Below are 23,324 nucleotides of genomic sequence, written 5' to 3'. Positions count from 1 at the left end.
GGACTTCCAGGTGCGCTTCAAGGTACTGGTTACTATCTTTAAAGCGCTCCGTGGCATCGGACCTGGGTATTTGCAGGACCGCCTTCTGCCGCCAATAGCCTCCCACCGGCCAGTACGCTCCCACAGAGAGGGACTCCTCAGGGTGCCGTCAGCTAGGCAGTGTCGGCTGGCGACCCCCAGGGGCAGGACCTTCTCTGTGGCAGCACCTGCCCTCTGGAACGATTTGCCCCCGGAGATACGGAGGATATCAGATCTCCAGGCTTTTCGCCCTGCCCTAAAAACTTTTCTCTTCCATCAAGCAGGGCTGGCGTGACCCCCCCTGTTTTTGAGATATTAGATTTTTAATTGTTTAATGGGTTTTAGTCATAAGGTTCTTAATTTTTGGCCAAAGGGTATAATTCTTTTAAATTTTTAAATTTTGTATTGGCTGTGCACCGCCCTGAGTCCACCAGGAGAAGGGCGGTATACAAATTTAAATAAAATAAATAAATAAATAAATAAATAAATAAATAAATAAATAAATAAATAAATAAATATGGAAATGTTAAAAATGATTTAAGAATGAAGATTAATTTTAAAATTTTGATAACATGCATGCACATTTAAAGTAATTCCAACCCTTCACTGCTAAGTAGAACTTTGTAGGTTAAGAAACTTTTCAGCTAATCATCCAACCAACTAGCTAACCACAGCAACGGATTGAAAGTTCAGACACTCCTACTTGTGTATATACCCATTAGTGTAATGATAGTGTTGACATCTGGGCAACAAAATACAGTGGGGACATAATGGATTGCACCTAATCTCTTGACAGTTTATATGTAGGCTCTGAAAAAAATACATTTCTGTTCTTCTACTAATAGATACTCATGCCCTTGTCACCTCACAGTTAGATTATTGCAACACGCTCTACCCTTGAAAAGTATTCGGAGACTACAGTTGGTCTAGAACGCAGCCGCGTGAGCTGTCGTGGGTGCACCTCACCTTACACCAATTCTCCGCGAGCTGCACTAGCTCCCTATTGGTCTCCGGTCACAATTCAAGGTGTTGGTATTACCTTTAAAACCCTACATGGCTCAGGGCCAGGGTATCTTCGAGACCGCCTTCTACCGGATAACTCTCAAGAACTGGTAAGATCTCATAGAGTTGGTCTCCTCCGGGTCCTGTCAGCTAAACAATGCCGGCTGGCGGGCCCGCGGGGGAGGGCTTTCTCTGTGGCTGCCCCAGTTCTCTGGAACCAGTTACCTCCTGAGGTCCTGACCATCCCCACCCTATTGGCCTTCCGAAAAGCGGTGAAGACCTGGCCGCTGAACTCGCTCTTGCGATCCGGCGAGATCCGGCCATGAATGGTGTGAATGAGTTTTAATGTTTTTAATTTTTAAATGATTTTAATAATGATTTTAAATGCATTGTGAGCCACCATGAGTCTTCGGAGAGGGGCGGCATACAAATTGAATGAATGAATGAATGAATGAATGAATGAATGAATGAATGAATGAATAAATAAATAAATAAATAAATAAATAAATAATAAATAAATAAATAAATAAATAAATAATAAATAAATAAATAAATAAATAAATAAATAAATAAATAAATAAATAAATGGATGGATGGATGGATGGATGGATGGATGGTATGGGTATGCAGGTGGTCTGCACTGCTTTACTTGTAACAGCATTTCTGCAAGCTGAAAAAGCTGTGGTTAGCAGAACAAACTGATTAGTCAATGTAGATTAGCATCACTAAATGAAGTCAAGGAAAGGTGAAGTACCACTGTAAGATGAGGCATCTCATCAAGGAAGAATGCCGTACAAGCAGCCATAACAGGGAAAATGTTCTGGCAAAAGGTACGGCTGTCAGTCCAAAAAGTCAAGACACACAGATCATCCCAATGTAATGAGGTGAAGAAAGAAGATAATTTATTTAAAATGCAGAGTACCTTACCTGAATCCTGTCTGAATAGTTATCAAGAAGTAGAACTCCAGAGCTAGTCACTTTCTTGGTTTCAACCATTGTTTTCAAATCGGCCAATAGATTCATATGCTTAGACATGTCTGTGGCAAGCACCTTGGAGGAGAAACAAAAGGTAAAGGTCACAGTAATTGCTTCTGTTTTAAAAGCTATTACAGCTTGGTAAGGAAATTAAAGAGACAGTCAGTGAAAATATCCTAATCAATAGATAGATCTTATGGAAACATAACTTGCATAAATCAAATATAAGACCTATTTCAAACTATCCCCCCTCCCCCAAAAAATTATCAGGTACATCATTTTGCATCTGAGCTATAAGGTTGACTCAGCCTTCCATCCTTCCGAGGTCGGTAAAATGAGGACCCAGATTGCGGGGGAGGGGGGGAATATGCTTACTATATAAAACCCCTTAGAGAGGGCTATAAGTGCTATTGCTTTAAATAAAAACAACTCACAATGTCAATGACCATCTTCCTCAATGATTGCTTCTGTTTTTTTGTCAAGTTCTGGAAAATGTCACAATTTTCCTCCTGCAATAATTTGAAGCCAACAGCTAGATGATGGTTTTCTAAGACTGATGAATCATTATACATCAAGGCAAGTTCAGAGTCTGCAAGAAAGTCCAAAGACAGCACTGTTAATAAAAATTGCATTTTTGTTTGTTATAGAAGTTATATTTTTGGGTCTTAACATCTTTGGATGTTATGGCATCCAAAACATCCAACTACATTAGAAAAAAAAAAAGCACCACTATGGCTAATTGCAAATCAAATCTGACAACAGACTTTCCTCCAATTCCATTTCTCTGTCCAGTTTTTAGAAATAGTTTGAAAATTACAAGGGCAACAAAATAAGAGCAAATTGGGGCTGATCATGAACAAATGTTTCAGCAAAAGCTTCCAGTCTATAGCACAAATGCTCAATAATTTTGTAATCAAATAATGGAATTTTCCCAAAGACTTGGAGGCATGCCTATCAATGGCAAATGGAATATCATCCCTCCCTCTGCATTATATGATTCCTTAATCATATGCCAGTTGTTGGTTGACTTGAATGTAGCTGAATATTAACATTCTGGTAACATGTCTATGGAGATTCTCAGTCATCCAGGTCATGGTTCTCCCAAAGGTGCTTCTCCAAGAGGCAACTGGACTTCCTGTTTTTTTCTTTGAAGAAGTTTTGCTTCTCATCCAAGAAGTTTCTTCAGCTCTGACTGGAGGGTGGAGAATGGAAGGATTTATATTCCTTGCAAATAGCTGGTCATTTGCATTTGCAATTTGTGAATAGGCCGCGGCCCAGTAGTGGGCCATAGCCCACAGGATGGGGACCCTTATTTTAGATAATAATATTTGTGATTGATGTGCTATTCTTTAAGAATACTGGTTTACATTTCTTTTTCCTTGGTGGACATACATTTTCCTTAGTGACATACAGTTTACCATGCTGGATTACTGGTTTCTCCAAATAAATCAGCACATTCTCCATGATTTGTCCTTCTGCTTTATATATAACGAGAAGAAAGCATGACTGCATTGGGAACTGTGTACACTGAAGAGGGACAACTTCTGTTCCTTCTGATAAATTGACTACAATTCTTGGAATCGTGACAATGTCCCTTTTGAATACACCAAAGTTTCTTTTGCTACAGTGAGATTCCTGTGGACTCCTTCCATTATTGTATGCATTTCTTTTGCGAAGCTTTAAAAGATCCAACTTCCTCATTAAAATGTTCTTCTTCTTGTGCCATATCCGTCATCGGACACTGGTGATCATGTTGGCGATCCTATTTTTATCAACCTCATTAAAATGAATTCCAGTTTATGTGATAGCAATCCAGAAAGTTCACTTGAATCAAGGAGTTTTGTGGGAAACTGAGCAGCATTAGCTGTGTAATAGAATGTGCATATGAAGAAACATTTTTGGGAGAGTTTTGGTGACATAGACCTTTCCCAGAAAGAGGCCCAGAGGAAGAGACTGTGCAGTCCTGAGATGGATGGGGGAGGAGAAAAGAAGTCCAGGGTAGAATCTGTTCCCCCCCTCCAGCTCGGTAGTGATATAATGGTGGATCTCCCCTTGAATAATCACAGGATTCTATCCATTCCTCATTGAAATGACTTTTTTGGCACCAAAGAGTGTCATTTGGAAGAGGCAGTTGTATTATCTGATGTTCTTCCTGAACCTGTTTGCAATAGGTTCACCATTGCTATATAAAATGAGAAGTTCATTAGGCAGAGGTTGCAAATTGCCTATCCTGACTCTTCCCTTCATATTGCAGAAACTGGTGGTTTTTCCAGGAAATAGGAATTTATGACAGTGAGAGTAGACTTTGGCCATGGTACCAGCATCAGTAGAAATGTTACATTGTGCAAGTTGTGCATTTTAACTTGCTCTTCTTTCTCTGCTGAAATGTTGATGTTGAAGGCAGTTGTAGTCATACTGAGGGACTCCTGCAGTAATTAGTGTTTGCCACACATTCGAAGTTGATCTTGGTTTTTCTCCTCAATCTTTTCTTGTCTCCTCATTCTGTAATTTTCCTTGTGGCTCTGCAGAAATACAGCCCTTTCATTCTCTGTTTCTTTATCTCTTGCACCCCTTGCCACATCACAGTGATGTTTGGTATCATCTCTTCACCATGATGTTCCCCTTCTATTTCCAACTTGCATAATTATGTTGATGAGATTCATTTATTTTACAATATTGTACATTGCCATTGTTACCTCAGAACAGTTTGAAAATAGGATCATGTGACCTCCTGAAGGTTAGGGCATGATTGATCTACCTGATCTCCAGTGGCCAAAGGAGGGACCAGGCTACACTCAGCTTCATAGTAAGAAGCAATTGTAAATAGGATGGGCAAGGACTGAGGTACATAGTAGCTAATGTATTTGTCTAACACCAGAGAGAGCCAATTTCTACTCCACATGCAGGCATAGCAGCTCACTTGATGACTTTCTCACCTACTTCACGAGTTTGTGAAAAAATATAGGAGAATGGACCACTATGAATATACATACATAGTGTCCATTCTCCTGAATGGAATATAGATGCATGTGCATGTTGTGTGCCTCTGCAGGGGCAATAAAGCAATAAAAATATCCAGGTGCATTGACCTAGAGGAATAAGTAGCATTCAGGGACCTCCAACAATCTATCAGAAGAAAGCTGCCTTAGATTTCCCAGTTGCGTGAAACCCACAGACAAGTAAGAATGGAAAGATCTTGACTATCCAACTGGCTGAGTGAACAGGAAAACCCATTCCTCAATTTCCCATTGTCACAAAGGGACACTGGACTAGAAATATGCTTTTAAAGACTGACTACATGATGTATGCAGATACCTTACATATCGAAAATCATCTTTTTTTTAAACAAAAAAATCTTCTTCGTTACTTGTTCAAGGAATCTCAAGTATATAGACAATCAGTGGAGCCAGAAATAAACTAACTTAAATAAACTAACTAACTAACTAACTAACTAACACTTACTTGTGTTGATTAGAAATTGATTTGAAACCCCAGGATGGTCGACATCATGTATTGCACTGGCAAAAATAGCAGCTAGAATCTCCAGGTCTGTGAAAACGGCCTAAAAGAAAGAAAGAAAGAAAGAGAAAATATTTAGGAATAAGATAGTGGAACAGAGAAGAATGACTAATGGAGAATATGTTCTAAGTTTAACAGAATTGCACTGATCCTCTCCCCTTTTACACTTGGATCTCTACTAATATGAACACCACCATGTTCAAATTAAAAAATTGGAAAGTCCAATTTACAAAATGTTTTTTTATAATAAAGTATCAAATGTTGGTATCTTTAAATTAAAGTTATTTTCTCAGTAACTAATCATTTGGCAAGCTACCTTGGTGTATTGCGAGACATGAAAGTATGTTTCACAAGTATGTTTTTTTTAATTTCACCCAGATATTGTGGACTTACCTCCAAAGCTGGGGTTGACAAAAGCACATGTGTTGATTGTACAACATCAGCAGCATGTATATTGTTGTGATATGCCACATCTGCATGATAATGGTCCTCCAGCGTCATCAAGTAGGTTATTAACATGTCTGGTGGAATTTTAAACGTTTTTAGCAAATCCCGTTCCTGAAGTTAGAGAGAGAAAAGTAATTATTTATTCAGTATAGGTAAAGGCCTCTGGAAAAGAAAAGGGAAAAAGTTGTTTCCCCTTAAACGTACCTGAAAGATTGTATACATGACGACTGTCAAAGGTCGGTTCCCAGATAATTCGGCTATTTTAAACACTTGGAGGCCCCATTTATTTACATCTTCTAGCTCCTGATATAAAACCAAACAAAAAACAGAAACTGTTAACCTGGCTTTGCAATAGAGTTTGCACAAAACATCTGTTCTTGACTTTCTTTGTATTTTAGATCTTAGCAATCTAATTTTTCTCTCATATATATATATATATATATATATATATATATATATATATATATATATATATATATATATATATATATATAGGCTTCTTTCTTCTGGTGTAAACATGGCATCTGAATTTTTGTTAAATTCTATAGGTGTTTTTTTTTTTTTTAAATCCATTTGACTTCTGCAGTTACACAATTCTGATGCACAATGTGCTAGTGACAAATTGAATCAGAATCTTTATTCGGCTATATAGTGCTCACACACTGTACAAAAGTACAGTGTGTGAGATTTTATACACATGACAGATAAATTCATATAGATATACGAATATCTATAATTGTGACTGTATTTGGATCTGAGTTACAGATACTGAAGCAGCTGCAAATCAACATTGCTTTTACCTTGGCTAGAATATCTTCTTGATCTGTTTTGACTCCAAATTTGGGGATACTAGAATTTGTTAAGCTGGAACTGTGCATCAACTTTTTTACTCCACTGATTTGAGACATAGGCCGTTTCTTTTTCTCTTTTTCTTTCTGTGTTGGAGATGGGATTTCCACTTCATGCTGCTTGTCTTTTAAAAAAGAGGAAAAAAAACATCTATAATCTATTTGTAAATTAGAGTTAAGAAGAAACATTAAGTGCAGCATAGCTTTTCAAAAAAACCTGTGCTTCAAAACCATTTTGAAATAAGTAAGGTGCAAATGAACACAGAAAATCACCACCAGACTATTATAGTTATAGTTATAGTTAGTTATAGTTTATTATATTTATATACCGCCCTTCTCCCGAGGGACTCGGGGCAGTGAACAGCCAGCAAATAAAATACACAGATACAAAATTTAAAACAATATTAAAATCCAATTAAATCAATTTGGCCCATAGTTAAAAACCCTATATTAAAACCTCTAATTTTTTAAAACATTTTTTAAAACATATTAACTTGTTCTTTTTCTAATTCTGCCTTAGCTATGAAAAACAGCTAAGTGGTAATCTCTTTTTCAGCCCAACTCACCTCACAAGGTGGTTGTTGTGGGAACAATAGGAGGAGGAAGCCATATTGGACATGTTTGCCCTCATGAGTTATTTGCAAAAAATAACAAAGGTGGCATACAAGTAAATAAATAAATAACTGCATGAAAATCTAGGTTCAGGACCACTTTAGTTATAGATTTAAGCAATCTTACACTGGTCATTTACTCTCGCAGTAGTGCAGCAACATTGACTTTACATATAGCTAAAAAATCTAATGATGTTGATATAAAACAGCTTGAATATTGTAAACTAAAAAGTGAAACAAGGAGCCATTAGGTTCTTGGGTCCAAATAATTTCTTTTCAGTTCTGATTCTTAGGAATTTGTTTATATTATGTTATGCTTCCCTAAATCTTGAAGTTATTCTATTATTGTAGTTTGAGTAGAGATCTGACCTCAGTATCTCCCATGTCTCAAATCTATCCCATCACAAGATTGTCTCAAAAGTGCAGTGATAATTATAAGTTGATGAATAAGGTAGTTATTTTTACAAATATTAATTCAAGAATATTTGGCTCACAGTCCAATTTATCTCGCAAATCACAGATTTTCAATATCTGTCAACAGATGCTTCTCTTTTTGCTGCTAGTTTGGGAACACTGCTGAAAATGAGGCAAAGTAAACCAATTTTGTGCCACTGCATTGAGCATAACTAGGACAAGATTTACTCTAATTACGTTGACAAAAATAGGAAATAATAGGTGATTGAGCATAAAAAGCTGGCATATGTTTTATGAATGAACAAATGAAAATAAATACTAAAGGTGCTACAATATCATATTTATTTAAAAGGCAAAGTTCAATAACCTCAAAAACTGTATCTAGCTGGAATAATTCTAATTGTTGCTATGAACATGCTGCAAGAAAGATCACAATAATTGTCCTATTTTCATCTAACTAATTTGTTTAATCGAAACCTGGTTTTAACTATAGTCTGTTTAAGCAAGCCAAATTCAAACCTGTTCCTGAACTTGATTTATTCTCTCCTCCCCAAATGTTTAAATATATTGTAGTTTCCGTCCAAATAATTAATAGCAATTAGCTGTAAAAAGTAGAGGATGTTTTTGATAGCCTTCCTTTTGAGCAGATATAATGCAAACATTCAAGCATTAGCTTCAAACAAGGCAATGTGAGTAATGCTTATTAACTCCCTGTGAGTTAATGAGCTCATCCTAGGTTGATCCCAGGTGAACAAAGGCATTCTCTCATCCTGTGACATAAGATTTTTTGCATACGCATACTGAACAGAAAATCAGGATCAGGCTCACTATTCTAGCTCTTAATCTCCACAGAAGAGGTAAAAATAAAAACCAAGTTTCTCCAAGGCAAATTAGGCAGAGAAATTAAATCTGGCCAGAAGTCTGAAATCTATTTAAGACCTTCAACTCAAATCAATGGTGATTTTGTAAGATTATCAACATGGAAACAAAACAGCTTATAAGGAATCTATGTTAATTTCCCTCACATAAAAGGTTCATTGCTAAATGCAGAAAAAAGAACTCCAATCAGTTCTTTCTCAAATTTCTCAAATATTTTTTCCACTAATAATATTGTATCATATTCTCAATGTTGTCAAATCTGTAAAACAATGTGAAGAAATACTATTTTTATTTGGCGATTCTTTTTTTTCCCTTTCCTCAAAATTAATGCTAACAAGAAAAAAAAGATGATGCATGTACAAAATATTTAAGAACTGCATACATATTTCAATTTAGAAATGGGGGAAAATCTATTGCTACATGTATTAGAACAGATCTTTTCTTTAATCCTTTAGATTAGGCTAGCATTTACTGGAAAAAGCAGAAAATTCTGATCCGATTGCTACAGAAAAGTGAAAATGTCACCAATTTTCAGCCAGAGGCAACCAGCCTTCTCCTACTCCTTTACTGATCACCAATTAAAACAAATCAGAGGGGGGGGGGGGGAAGGATTTGAACTGGCACAAACCAACAACAGTTGAAAAATAATGACTCATATGTATGCTTTGATGTTTATAACTTCAGTCATATGAACAAAGTTTAGTACCATCAGAAGAAAGGGCTCTAAAGCAAGATGACAGATGCATTCAAGTGAAAGGAAATATTAGAGAGGTCATGGAATTCCAAGGGATTTCCTAGAGTTTCATTCAAAGTAAGCAAATCTTACGAACGAAGGCAAATATATGTCCCCCAGAATAATGTTGCAGGATCCAAACTGGGTCAGTCACCGGGACCAGAGGTTTTGCCTTCTGAGTTTTCAGACTCATGCTGAAGCCCATCTTCAGGGAACTTCTCTCTAGCAGAATGTGTGCTGTTTTCTATCTAATCCTCTGGATAATGAAAGGCCTGAATTTTCAAAACATTTGTTTCATTTTGAATCTGACTCACAAGAAAGAGAAACTTACAGCATCAATAGGACAACTTCTAGTCAATGCTGTCATCTCCATCATGCATTATTCTCCATCACGTATTGTTGGTTGGCCCACATATTTTGGCAACAAATTATTGCCTGGAACTATTGAGATTGAACTGAGAAGTGGCAACATTGGCAATAGTGCACAACTTGATAAACCTCTTGTGCCAATGCTCATGCCCTAGAATGGATTAACTGTTTTTATATTCCTTTGCATAACCCAATAACGTCATGGATGTTGTATTATATAATTGTGATGGAGGCCATCATTAGTTCATTGTGTGAATAATCCTAGTCTGTTTATTGCATCCTGGATACTTCTGCTTCATTTTGTTACCAATCTACAAATACTTATCACTGAATATTTTACTGCTTAATAATTGATTGTTTCCAATAATTTTTACTAATGAAAAGCAACCCTACTTTATTTTACTAATGAAAAGCAAAGTACAGAAAACAATTTCCATCAATTTACTTATCTATTATTTGGTAAGTTCCCCAGCCACTTACTGACTGATGAGGGATTTTTCAGAAATTATCATATAGAATATGGCAGAGGGAACTGAGAAATGCAAATTATCTTTTTTAGCTTCTGTGTTCTATTTCTCCCAGGCAGTCATCTCGTCTTCCCTCCTTCTCACCTCCAACACTTCTGTTTGATTGTCAACTGATGATGGGAGAAGGCCAAGGAGGGAGGGGGAGAAGGGGCACAAGTGCTCGATTGTCAGCCGAGCCTGTCCTACTGCACATTTTCTTTTTTTAAAAAATCATACTAGGCAATAAAAATACATACAAATAAAACTTTAGATTATTCCTCTATTTTCCAAATTCCACTTCAATTTTTCCTTAGCTAAATGTATATTTCAAATAGCAAGCAATTTGAATATGGACTCTGCTTTATTATTCATCTTTAAGTCAGCACAGCAGTAAAGTTAGAATATTTAGTCTGCAAATCAAAGAAGCAATATAATTGCTATGAGGCAGAACCTTGCATGCAGCTGATTTTGTTTGCTGTTGATGCTGCACAAACAGAAGTCAAACTTAATAAATTCTTTGGCTGTATACTTTGCTAAAGAACTTAGGTGAGCCTCATCTTGTTTTATTTCTGCCAAGAACATTCTGAACCAACACATGTTCAGAATCATACCCAGATGGCTCATGAGTGCACAGGGAATTAGTGAATTATAGTTGCTGCTTGTTACCAAAATTGTTTTTTTTTAATGTCGATGTTGCTAAGGTTATGTTAAACACAAAAGCCCTCCATCTCAAAATGAACCATCAGCTAGAAAACTCTGATAAACAATATGAAAAATGTTATTTGACTAAACAGCACAAATCTATATCAGAAATATATTCTTGATAGGCAGATATCTTTGCTGATTGGATCGAATTAGAATATTTAGACAGACATTTAGAATATTTACATCATTCATAGAATCACTTCAGATCTTTCTATCACAGCATATCCATATATCATTTCCTAAATTGTCTTTTTTTCTCCTTTAAACATTTCACTTCTCTCTCTCTAAGGGTCTCTCCAACTCCTTTCAATCATGGCTTTTCCAGTCTTCGTCTTACCATCTGTTCACTTTTTCTTCATTTGTTTTGTGAGTCTATCCTCACACATTCTCTCAGTATTGCCAATTCATCTTAATATACTTCATTGTATGTTCACGCACTTTTGTACTCAATCTTCATTTCAATATCCATTTATTTTTCATATCTTATTAATTTACTAAGTATATAGTTTGTAGGTATCTTGTTTCCATTACATTTATTTTTATGAAATACTGCACTCTTACTTTCCAATAGTAAAATGACGTATGTACAGCCATTTTTGCTTTATTCAAGAAATAGCCATTCCTCATAAAAGACCTTATTCCCACTATCTTTCCACGTCTTAACATTTCTCTATCCAGATTTATAAAAGCACTTCATCTTGTCTTAAATGCAGATATTTTAACCTCGCCACACTTATTTATTTTCTATCAATGCACTAAATAATGATTATGCACCATCAAATGGTGCTGACTTTTAGCAATCAGATAGATTTCTTCCATGAGAATCTGTCCCTAACCTGATCTTTCTAACAGTGTGTCAATTGCCAGTGCAACTGTGTCTGCCCAACTTGCTGCTGGTCATCCTGTTCTTGTTTTTCTTTCCACCTTTCCCAGCATTTGCAGTTGGCTGCTATGGTGCTGTCAGGCATGCATGTGCTACAAGAACGTGGTTGAGCATGTGCCCTGTGGGCAGGTGCTATGGAGTATGAGATCCCCAGGTTCTCGTACTCCACAGCTGGGTTGCTCAAGAGAAAAAGCAGTGAGAGTCACTGAGAGTGAGTTGGGGTAAATTTTCTTAAATAAATAAAATGGCTTATAAGAGCAACTTGTAATCTTTCTTGTCAGCTTTCCCATTGTTTATAAGAAGCTGGCAAGGAAAGTCACAAAAGGCGATTACATGACTTTGGGGTGCTGCAACTGTCATGTGAGCCAGTTGCTAAATGCCTGGATTGCAATCATGTGAGGAATGAGGATGCTGAGATGGTCGGAAATTCAAGGGCAGGTCATAAATATCATTTGTTTGGCGCCTTTGTAACTTCAGTCACTGAACAAGTGGTCATTAACAGAGAATTAACTGTATAACAGTTTCCATTATCTTTATTTGCTGTTGTCATCATTCCTTTATGCATTTTTTCTGACCAGTCTGATTCTACTTCTCCATCTATTCAAGATCTATTTTTGAGACTACCAAATATCCTTCAGAATTTTTGAACACCATACTATCCTTTCCTACTTTTTTTAAAAAAAATCATAATTAAATCAATCATGATTTTTATTCATATTCCCTGCTATGTATTTGCATGAATAGTCTTATGTTTAAACCATATATTTCAAATGAATTTTTTTCAATTCAGATACTCATCAAACTACCACTATTCTTGTTTACTCTATGGTTTTCAAATGAATCAATCACTTTTTCTACACTCTCTCTTCCTGCTATCCATCCATCCATCCATCCATCCATCCATCCATCCATCCATGTCATGTAAAAGAATAATTTCCTCTCTAGATTGCATGCATTCAGAATGCTGCTTAATTTCTCCAAAATCTTATCTAATTCTTCCATTATCACCAGTCACTGTGACATAATATACCACTATATTATGGTATATAATGGTATAGTGGCACGCCATAACCTAAATGACACCAATTAATACATAATCAAACCTATACCTTCACTTTCCTGAATGTATTTATTGATTCCATTCTACTATATTACCTTCATTCATTTTGTTTCTTAATTCATTCTGTTTGCTATTCACTTTTTTTTTTTAATTTGATTTATATGCCGCCCTTCTCCGGAGACTCAGGGTGGCTTACAATGCGCTAAGCAATAGCCTTCATTCTTTTGTATATTTATACAAAGTCAGCTTATTGCCCCTACAACTGGGTCCTCAATTTACCTACCTTAGAAAGGATGGAAGGCTGAGTCAACCTTGAGCCTTGGCGAGATTCGAACCTGCAGTAATTGCAGGCAGCTGGTCTTAATAACCAGCTTAATAACAGGGTGCCTTAGACCACTGTACTACCAAGGCTCTTCTACCATAATCTTTCATATGCCATGAAATATCACCAGATGGGCCCACGTTGGCCATGTCTTTTTTTTTTTTTAAGACAGAAAGGTATGGATTAAGTTAAATTACCTGTACCCTGTGCCATTACCAATATCCTCTGATAATGGTCAGTATGGGCACATTCTGATTAGTCTTCCACAAGCAAAATTAAAGTCCAGATTTTACCCCAAGTATGCTCATGACATTCTTTGAAAGTTTATAGATCTCCAATCTATAGAACTGCTTTGTATGGCAAAATGCTTCTGACCAGACCTCACCAAGTAAAAAGTCTATGCAGTGTATTGATACATACTCAAGACACAGCCACAGGAGTTGTGTTAAATCAATGGGAGGGCAGCAAGACAACTGGAGTCAATGGGAGAAGGTTCTGTAAAGACTGATGTCTCAGGAATATCCAAGGACAATTAGGGGAATGGGTGGACTGATGGAATGACGAGCGCTGAGACAGGAAAGCTCTGGGATAACTGGCAAGACAGGCAGGCTGACACAACAATCCACATCAGGTTCAAGAAGACCCTGGGATAATCAAAGGAACGAGCAGGTTGATCAGTTGCAGCTATGGGAAAGCCCTTGGAAAAATTGGAAGATGCATGGACCTGCAAGAGACACTATGTATTTGCAGTTGCAAAAGCAAGATGGGTGGCATAAGAAAACCATTCAGATATAGGTTTAATAAAAATATCATCTTCTAATGAGTCTGAAATATTTTAAATGTGTTGGCTTTTAGTCATAGTCCTTTGGGAATAGTTTGGAAGGTTTGAAAAAGGTCTATGGATAATGTTGGCCTATGGATAACGCACCATAAGTCAGTTAGCAAAAGACCATCTGGTAAACTCTTTGCCACAACTCTTACCAACTTTTATTGTAAAATAAAAGCAAACATTGTATTTAATTAATTAATGCTTTTTTATTATATACATATAAATACATATATGTATCTCTCTGTGTGTGCATATGTACATATAATGATATCCTGTAGTAGGTAATGAAAACCAAAGAAAAAAAAACAAGGAATACCAGTTTTTATAATCATGCTTACCTAAAAATGTGTTGGATATATATTCAGAGACTTGATTGCCTGATCGGCTCATTTCAGATAAGTGGGTTAGCTCTCGATTGAGCATTCTTTTAAACTGTAAAGAAAAGCAAAACAGTGTATGTCAATGGCCAGTAAATGGGTATATGGTACAAGAATTGTTTAAGAACCTTTTTAAACAGATATGTTCAAAATTTCAGCTCAATTTACCACCTTAGCTCAATGCATAATGAGAAGTAAAGTCAGATTCTCAGGGAAAATGTTAAAGTAGGCTTCACCAAATGTATTATTCCACGCATCATTTTACATAAAGAGATACTGAAAAATCGGTTATGGATATAAGTAGAGATCGATTTCATTGCTCTTATCCTAGTTAAAAATGTATACTTAAGGTTTATAATATACACACATTCCACCTATGTTCTCATGAAATAAAGAGAACAATTTTCTTAAATTCCTACTTTTTTAAGTGAAGTCAACAAGACATCTCCTTCCAGTGAAAATAATTAAAATTACTTAGCAACATTAGACATTTCTACAGGCAGGAGTAAACCGTAACTCAATTACCGTACTTGTTGCTTAGTAACTTAAATATCTGTATATCTAAATTTACACACCTAAATTTTAAAATAATAATTAATGAGTCAACTGCTTTGGGAACTAGGCATTTGGATTTTATTGCGGATATAGCCATTTTATAAAGTGAAACATGTACAAATTATGAGGATCATGTAAAAAACAGAGAAACTGGCTTTCTTAATTTGATGACCTGTAGACAGATTACACTTTAACAATCTTCAACCTGCTGATTGAAGAGCATGAGTTGATGATGAATACTCTTGCGGGCACTTGGAAAGGCTGGAATAAGCTATTCCAATTATCAAAAAGCATGGCCTCCAATAGTTTCATCAGTTTTCTAATTGCGTGATTTCATTAGTGGCAGACAATCAGACTTCAGACTTCCTCAGCCTCTCTATCAGTTTTGCAAGTTGGGGTTCATAAGTTTTGGAGGACAGTACCGATTGTGACTTAAGTTTTATTAAACAGCCTGTGCTTTAACAACAAAAGTATCGCAAGGTTTTCTGCAATATTCTTTTACTGTAACATTGTTCTTGCTTTAAGAATTCAAGGCCTGCAAATACATTGCAGGAAGCAGAGGAGTCGAAGGGCTGCCCCCATTTGTTTCGTGCTACAAGAAATTGCCATTCAGCAGTCTCTGGTGACTTGAACGGCTGGCCTGATGAGTCACATGAAAGGATGATTCCCATCAGCCAGCAAAGACATAGAGCCTCCAGGGTATGCTATCTTTAAGTCTTCCCTAGTGCTGAAATAAACCTGTCATAATTTTTCCATACAATTACCATACGGGGGCTGGGAATTAGGAATTTTCATCCATTACTTACGGAAGCGACCTAGTTAGAAAAGGCTGGAAGAATACAGGATTAACAGATTAACAGAGTTGGAAGGGACCTTATAGGTCATCTAGTCCAACGACCAGCTCAAACAGGAGACCCTACACCATTTCTGACAAATGGCAGTCCAATCTTTTCTTGAAAGTCTCAAGCGATGAAGCTCCCACAACTTATTAGAGTTTATTTATTAACTTATTATTAGAGGATTAGAGTTTCTTGGGGTGGCGGGGGGAGGAATAACTCAGATTGTGATTCTTCCCTATGCTAAGAAAAGATAAAATTTTACAATTTACTTAAGTCTTCCATATTCAAAAAAGCTAGCCACTGGGTTATTTGGAAATGTATTGTTTGACTTATTATTTGACTTAAAGCTACATGATTTTTGCAGCCATCAGATTGTGAATGTCAGTAGTGTTTTTTCACCACATCTGTGTTTTCTTCTCCACATCTGCTCTCAGCGTATGGACAATGTACATTACATAAGTAAAATCTTGTTTGAAAATAACCCAATGCAGGATAATCTGCAAGGTGTTGCTCTCCTCACTTATACATCAGATAGTTATCTGCGTCCTTATATATTATCACTTATACTCTATACATTAAGCAAATGTGTTGAAAACCTAACTGGGGTGAGGATAGACTAGGATACATGTTTAAAGTCTATTTACACTTTTCCTTTAGCCCATTTATACATGTGCTTTTATGAGTTTTCTTCATACTGCTTCTCACATGTTCCATTCCTGTTTTGTATGGTAAATCTATGGATGAATAGGATTGCTTGCTCAATAGTATATGGGACAAGTATATACAAACAGGTTCTGTCCAGGTGATTTGGATTACAGTTTTCATCAGACCTAGGCTAATAGCCAAAAACCTGGACTACAGAGTCCAGAATATTTAAGGAGCATTAAAAGTTTGTAATTTTTATAAATATTATCTTTTATAAAGATAATATTTAGAGACCGGTATAATTTTTATTTTTGTGTGTGACTTTTGACACATAAACCTCCTGATGACAGACCAGCCTAATTCATGTAGTTTTCTTAGCAAGATTTTGGAAGTTGGTGAAGATTGTTACTGTCTTCTTCCTAGAGCCGAGAGAGTGCAACTGGCCCAGGTTCACCAACTTGGCTTTGTATTTAAGGCAGAACTAGAACTCACTGCCTCTTGAAATCTAGCCTGGTGCCTTAACCACTACATCAGGCTACCTTTCTATTTGCTTTCTAAAAATAATTCATATATACAACAAGTCCTCAACTTGTGATCATAATTGACTTCAGAATTATGGCTGTCAGTTAAGTGGGTCTCCATGTGACTTCACTGATTTTATGATCTGTTTCATGGCAGTTGTTAAGTAAATGCGGTGGTCATTAAGCAAATCCATTCTCCCCAATGGCTGTTTTTGTGGAAACCCAAAGTAAATGACAAGAATCAGCAAAAATCACAAAAAGTTGTTGTCGTATGTCTGCAAGATATTGTAAATATCTGAAAATGTGAGACAGTTATCAAGCAGCCAAAATGTGATCATCTGATAGCAGGATGCAGCCGTCGTAACTTCAAAAGTGGGTTATAAGTAGCTTTGGTGAGTCCATCATAACTTCAAATGGTTGCTAAATAACCGGTTTTTAAGTGAGTACTACCTATATTTATTTCTAAAACAGGCCCTCTGGGTGAAATAAAGGATAGCATGTATGATAACCTTCCACAAAGTCTGTTTTGGCATGAGGAGAAACACAAGTAGTTATTTTAATCTTTGGTATATTGCTTCATGGCACCCATTTCCAAGCTGATGCTCTCTAGACATGTTGCATTAGGAGCTGACCAGAAATGGCCATGCCGCAACGCCTCTGGAGGATAACAATTTGAAAAATGCTGCTGTGAGACAAGGGTATTTAGGGAAATGAAGCCATCAAATATTTTAGACAAGGAATAAGGTATATCTATTCCATTCTAAAGCTAGGAAATATATCCAAATGCAGGAGACATCAAATAGCACTGGGCTCAGCACAAGATAAGTTTTAGCCTTCCATTTGAAGATGGCTCAGTAATAAAGGCTAAGCTCTCATTATTAATTTATTTCTTCTCTGAAACAACCATCATAGGGCAACAGGAAAGAACATTAGAACCCAATTAAAGAACCCAAAAGCTGACTTTACTCATTCTGAAATAATCAAAGGAGAAAGAGCTCCCTAGACAGAGCTTTGGTGGAAGGCAAAGTTTTTTCTGATGTGCGTTGAGCAAATACATAGAGCTATCCTTAGTTTTGCCACAGTACCATAGATTAAAGATCTGCGAAGGGCTTTAAGTGAAATTTAAATTTTGACTAGATACAGTTATTTGAGTCTGTTCCGAAAGTTGGCCGGAAGCAAAACGAACAAACAAAAAAATTAAAGGAGAGAGGGAAGGCCAGGGATACTCACTCTCCTAATATTAACCATCATTATTGTCCAATTGGAAAAGAATGTGGCTAACATAAGGTAAAATCTTATCCCTTAATGCCATACTTGATCTCTGGTCTCTGATACTGCTGCACCTTATAAAATGAAATTCAATCTGTTGCTAGTTACACTAGAGTCTCAACCTGATACTGGGAAATTGTTACTATGATAAAAAACTATAATGTATTAAAAGGTAGAATAGAAGCACCTCTATGATTTCATATCAGCCATTATTTTACCTATTCTGCCTTGAGTCAAGATGATTAACTCAGCTAAAATAAAAGAGGAAACATATTTGTGTTTACAAGATTACTCTGCTGTTAATTATTCAACCTTTCCTGATTTATTTAAACTCCCAGTATCACTTAACTAAATCCCTAACGAGCATTGAACCAAAAGAAGAAGAGTGTGTTGTATGATTGGCTTCAGTTAATCCCAAATCACAATACAATGTAAATAAATAACTCAACATAATACATGCAATGAGAAAAAGATGAATTCTATGTCATGTAGATCCAATACTTCCTACCTAATTCTTTCAATCCTGTAAAGAACTGAACAGCATAATATTAGCATATTAGCAATATAGCCCTAGTATTCATTATTAGGAGGTAATACAATGAGATCCCCCTTCCCCAAAATGAGCATGTAAACTCACGGAGTTTAGATTCCTACCTCATTTTATCTTCAGTGAGTCTCAACACATGTAAAAGCTATGGATTGCTTATATATTTTTCAGCATTACCAATTTAAGATATATATTCTCTAAATCTAAATTCCCCCAATGTTTGTACTGGACAGTCATTTGGAGATATATGTGAAAATGAAAGAGGATAGAAATATTGTAGATGGTCTAAGAAATACTACAGTCCTTTGAAATCCAACTAATTTTTCAGGGAAAAGATGATACGATCTATAATTATTTGGGTTAATCGTAAGAAATAAAGTTGAACATTTTGCAGGTAGAATTAAATTAAAATATAGATTTTATATGAAACTGGTCATAAAAATATTAATTGTTCACATTGATCTGCAGTGAGAAAAGAATTCTTCCTCACAAAACTCATAACATTAATGGTAATACAGCAATAAAAGCATAAAATATAATTTCTTTAGTGAAATGTATTGTTGGCAACAACAAAAAGACTTTACTATATTTGAAAATCTAAACTATCAAGCCTCAGTTATTAAGGCTTTAATTGTGCTCACCTGTATTTATTAAATAGTTGTGTTAAAAACTCAGCATTAATAAATGATCCAATAAATGATCACATAATTAAACTGCTGCTTTAACTAAGCCTATTGGGCTGTTTTCTACTACATCACAGTTAGTGAACTGATCATCTTTTCAGAAAGATTGCTTGGGATCAGTTGCTCTTCCTTCCAACAAAGATTCAAGCAAAGATCCAGGGTTTCCCTATCCAACATCCTCCAACATAGTACTCACAATGTATAATTACTTAGATTATACACAGTGTGGTTCAACTCCAGGCTACTGAACTGGAAAAATCTATCCTAATCCAGCTTCATCACTCTGTCCTACTCAGACCCTTAATATGAAGAACTATTACTATCACAGTTAAATTCAATCACTTTATTGGACACACAAGGACAGAAGTCCAGTTGATCTATTAATTTCTTTACACAGCACATTTTTAGGGATAAGATCTACATACAAAAGGGAAAATGTTAACCTATTTTTACATGCAATACCATCCTTGTTTAGTCAAGTTATTAATCTTTATTTGACTAAGTGATCACGTATTTAGAAAAAGGGCATATTGTTCCTTGACATTTTGAGCATCCAGAATATAAATAACAGGAGGTTTTCTGATAAGGTTGTGGTTCTTTCTTAGATTAGCACTGCATATCACAATATATATGATGGTATGTATTCAGGTCAATATAAAGGAACAAGCCAAGCCATTTTTTTAGTTGAAGCTTTATAAATTAATTTTCAACAAGTTAAGGTTGGCATCATCAGTGAGAGGAAAAAAAACCATTTCCAAACATTCACTATTTTAGAATGGCTTTAATCAATTTTGAGATGTGTGTCACAGACAGAAAGCAAAAAATAGAGGCGTAATAATTGCAATGTTTGCATATTAAGAAAGTAACATGAAACTACACATTTAGCCCTTATTGTTTATATACTCTTTAATGACTTCTCCTTGGGGAATGCAAAATAGCACAACAGTCGAAGCTTGGATTTCCCTAAAACACAGTATTAAAAGCAGTGATCTAGCTGCTAAACTGAGAATATGCCCTATTCTCATGACTGCGCAACTGTTATAGGTACCTTTGAACATAAGTGAATGTTAAAGGGAGTTCATTGTTTTCAATTACATATTTTAAAGTTACTTTAACATATCAGTAAGGCCTCAATCTATAATACAAAAAACAAAGCAAAAAACCAATGTTCAAGCAAACATTGCATGCAAACAAACATGATTTAGAAAGTTCTTAAATTCCTACCTTTATGTATCCCCAAGATACTGACAGTAAATAGTTTGCTTCGGGCATTTTTGATGCTTTTAGTATTACCAAATTAAAGTAGAATTTTCGGTCCTCTGTTAATTACTGAGATACAGGGGGGAAAAGTATGCTGAATCCTTTTAACTGAATTTTGATTCTCAGTTCTGTTGATTTATAAATTTCCTGCAATTAGGTATAAAAGAGATCATTTAACTGGTGTTCCAGTTAGGAGATCTTCGATTATTTTGGACCCATTTGCAAAATTCCAAAGTGCTGTAAAATTTAAGAACCTGGCTTGAAAGACATATTGCACGAGCTGAACAGAAATCTGAAGGGCAGACAGAGATCTGCATATTTCCAGAACAGCACGACTTGATGAATTATGTATATCAAGATGCTCAGCTGCTGGAAAAGACTTGTTCTCTCAACAGCCTTCCAAATAAGGATCTGCAGGGAAGCTACAACCAGTGTCAAGTAAACCCTCCCATAAAATTCAGATAACAGCCAATCCTGTGCTAGCCAAAAATACATAAAAGCAGCAGAGAAAGCCGTGAAATGTGTGTGCTAGTTTCTGATTGGTCTTCATGGCAGAATCTCTTGGGAAGAAGGTAGTTCTCCTTTGTGCTAAATGCCATTTAATAATGGCTTCCCTGCAGCATTTATTTCAAAAAGCAGACATGATTAATTAGCTTAACTTTTTCTGTGTGCCTGTAACATTTTATTAGCTCAGGGAGAAAGGCTAAATGAACTCGGTCAAATAAGCATAGTGGGTTGTTTTGCTCAGTCTAAATATCATTTGGGTTGAATTCTTTAACTTTCTATCATTTCACACACTTTGTGTGTAAAAATACACACAAAAACAAACACACACACACACATTTTCTAACCACACATGCATGTATCCATGTGCATGTGAAGTTTTAAATCCCTACATTCAGCAATTCAATTACATCTCGTTCTGATAACATCATTGCAAAGCATTTATTATTACTTCAATACAAAAAGCTTTCGATCTGCCTAGTAGCATTTAAGTCTATATATGGCATAAATCAGATGAAAAGAATAGAACTTCGTTCAGTTGCTTAGTGTACAATATGAACATCTGCATTCAACAAAAAAAGACGTATCATTGTAACTAACAAATATAACAATATTATTAGGGGCAAATGATTTTAGTATTCAAAAGCAAATACAACAGACATTTCTCGACACCTTAAAGTAACGCAATTCATATGAAATCGATTCCACTTCATTGGATGGAACATTAAACTAACTTCTATCAAACATGAAGACTGGTGAAAAGATTTTAATTTCCATTATGAATTTTCAGTATAAAAAGATAGGGTAAAATAAAGTATAAAAGATAGGGTAAAATAAAGTATAAAAGTGTTTTTATACTGTAGTAAGAAAAATTCAATGTTACTTCAACACTGTTTAAAGTAAGCTAACCATCTCCATATTACAAATAGGAAGTCAAGGAAGTAAATCAGTAGTATGCCCTAAAATAGTTCAGTGAGTTAAGAACATCACTTAAGAACATCATTTTTAAAAAATGATTCCTCCTGTTGGTGCTACCCAGATCTTGGCTAATAGAAATTGTGGCCCAATTTCTCCCACTGAGGGAGCTCAACCAATCTCATTGTACATATGTTGTGCACTGACAATAAAGATTTGAATTGAAATTGAATTGAATACATTATACAACAAATATATTGAAGGATCAGTGAAGTGGTATTCAAAAAGTGTCCAGCAAGCTTTTTCACACATTATGCTATGTTAAGCCATGATTTGACATTATATATGTAAACTGTAGGTTCTGAGAACCAATTTCTCTGGCATACTATGTCAGCATTTTCTTTAATTCTGACCATATCATGTTACTTTAAGTTCAGACAAACAAGATTTGCAGATTATTTTTAACACAATTTCTCAGTTTATGTTCTCATGCAACATAATTAAAGAATTTATAACTAAAAGCAAGGTATAATGAATGGGAGCATTCAAGAGATAAATTCAAGAATAAGACTTGTTCGAAACTAGTTTTTAATACAATAGTAATATAGTTATTTTGTCATTAAGTCCATGTGTGTCCATTTGCATATACTAACACAAAACTTTAAATGCAATGTTTTTGAAATTTAATTAAAAATGAATTCTTCTTTTTAAATTGCACACCTTTTAAAAAAGGATTGATATTTTTGGTTGACCTGAGAATTTGTAATGAGCCACAAATATTTTAATTTAGTAGGGAAAATGTTTGAAACCACATAACTGAGCGATACTGTATAGTATACTACTTGCTGATTTGTTCTGAATTAATGAGGTCAATCAGGGAATGCTGCTGCAGCACATTCATTCTTTATTCATTTCAAGAGAGGCTGTGCACACACAAGATTCAATGAAGTGGACAGACTGTGCTCATCTATGGGCTTATTGGACTGTTCCTACTGACTAACAACATTCACTAGTGAGTTCTTTTGTTACACAGAATTCTGCTACATCAGCTTAATACAGGCGTATATCTATATATGAGCATCATGCAGA

General features: G+C 35.7%; 1 protein-coding gene across 1 annotated transcript in view; it reads right to left on the bottom strand.

Moving 5' to 3' along the window:
• PDE4D (phosphodiesterase 4D) overlaps positions 1-23,324 on the bottom strand; it is a 400,370-nt gene that overhangs the window by 3,885 nt on the left and 373,161 nt on the right. Inside the window, exons 7-13 of the mRNA XM_070938864.1 lie at positions 14,459-14,552; positions 6,762-6,934; positions 6,166-6,264; positions 5,908-6,072; positions 5,458-5,557; positions 2,430-2,584; positions 1,948-2,070 (exon numbers count right to left, since the gene is read on the bottom strand). Coding sequence (XP_070794965.1) covers positions 1,948-2,070; positions 2,430-2,584; positions 5,458-5,557; positions 5,908-6,072; positions 6,166-6,264; positions 6,762-6,934; positions 14,459-14,552 — 909 coding nt within the window. The remainder of the gene's footprint in view (positions 1-1,947; positions 2,071-2,429; positions 2,585-5,457; positions 5,558-5,907; positions 6,073-6,165; positions 6,265-6,761; positions 6,935-14,458; positions 14,553-23,324) is intronic.

This window comes from Pituophis catenifer, unplaced genomic scaffold, assembly GCF_029215685.1.
Source record: "Pituophis catenifer annectens isolate HBS135680 unplaced genomic scaffold, rPitCat1.0.hap2 SCAF_2, whole genome shotgun sequence".
Taxonomy (NCBI): Eukaryota; Metazoa; Chordata; class Lepidosauria; order Squamata; family Colubridae; genus Pituophis; species Pituophis catenifer.
The sequence above is the reverse complement of the archived record's forward strand: the minus strand, read 5'-3'. Positions and strand labels throughout refer to the sequence as shown.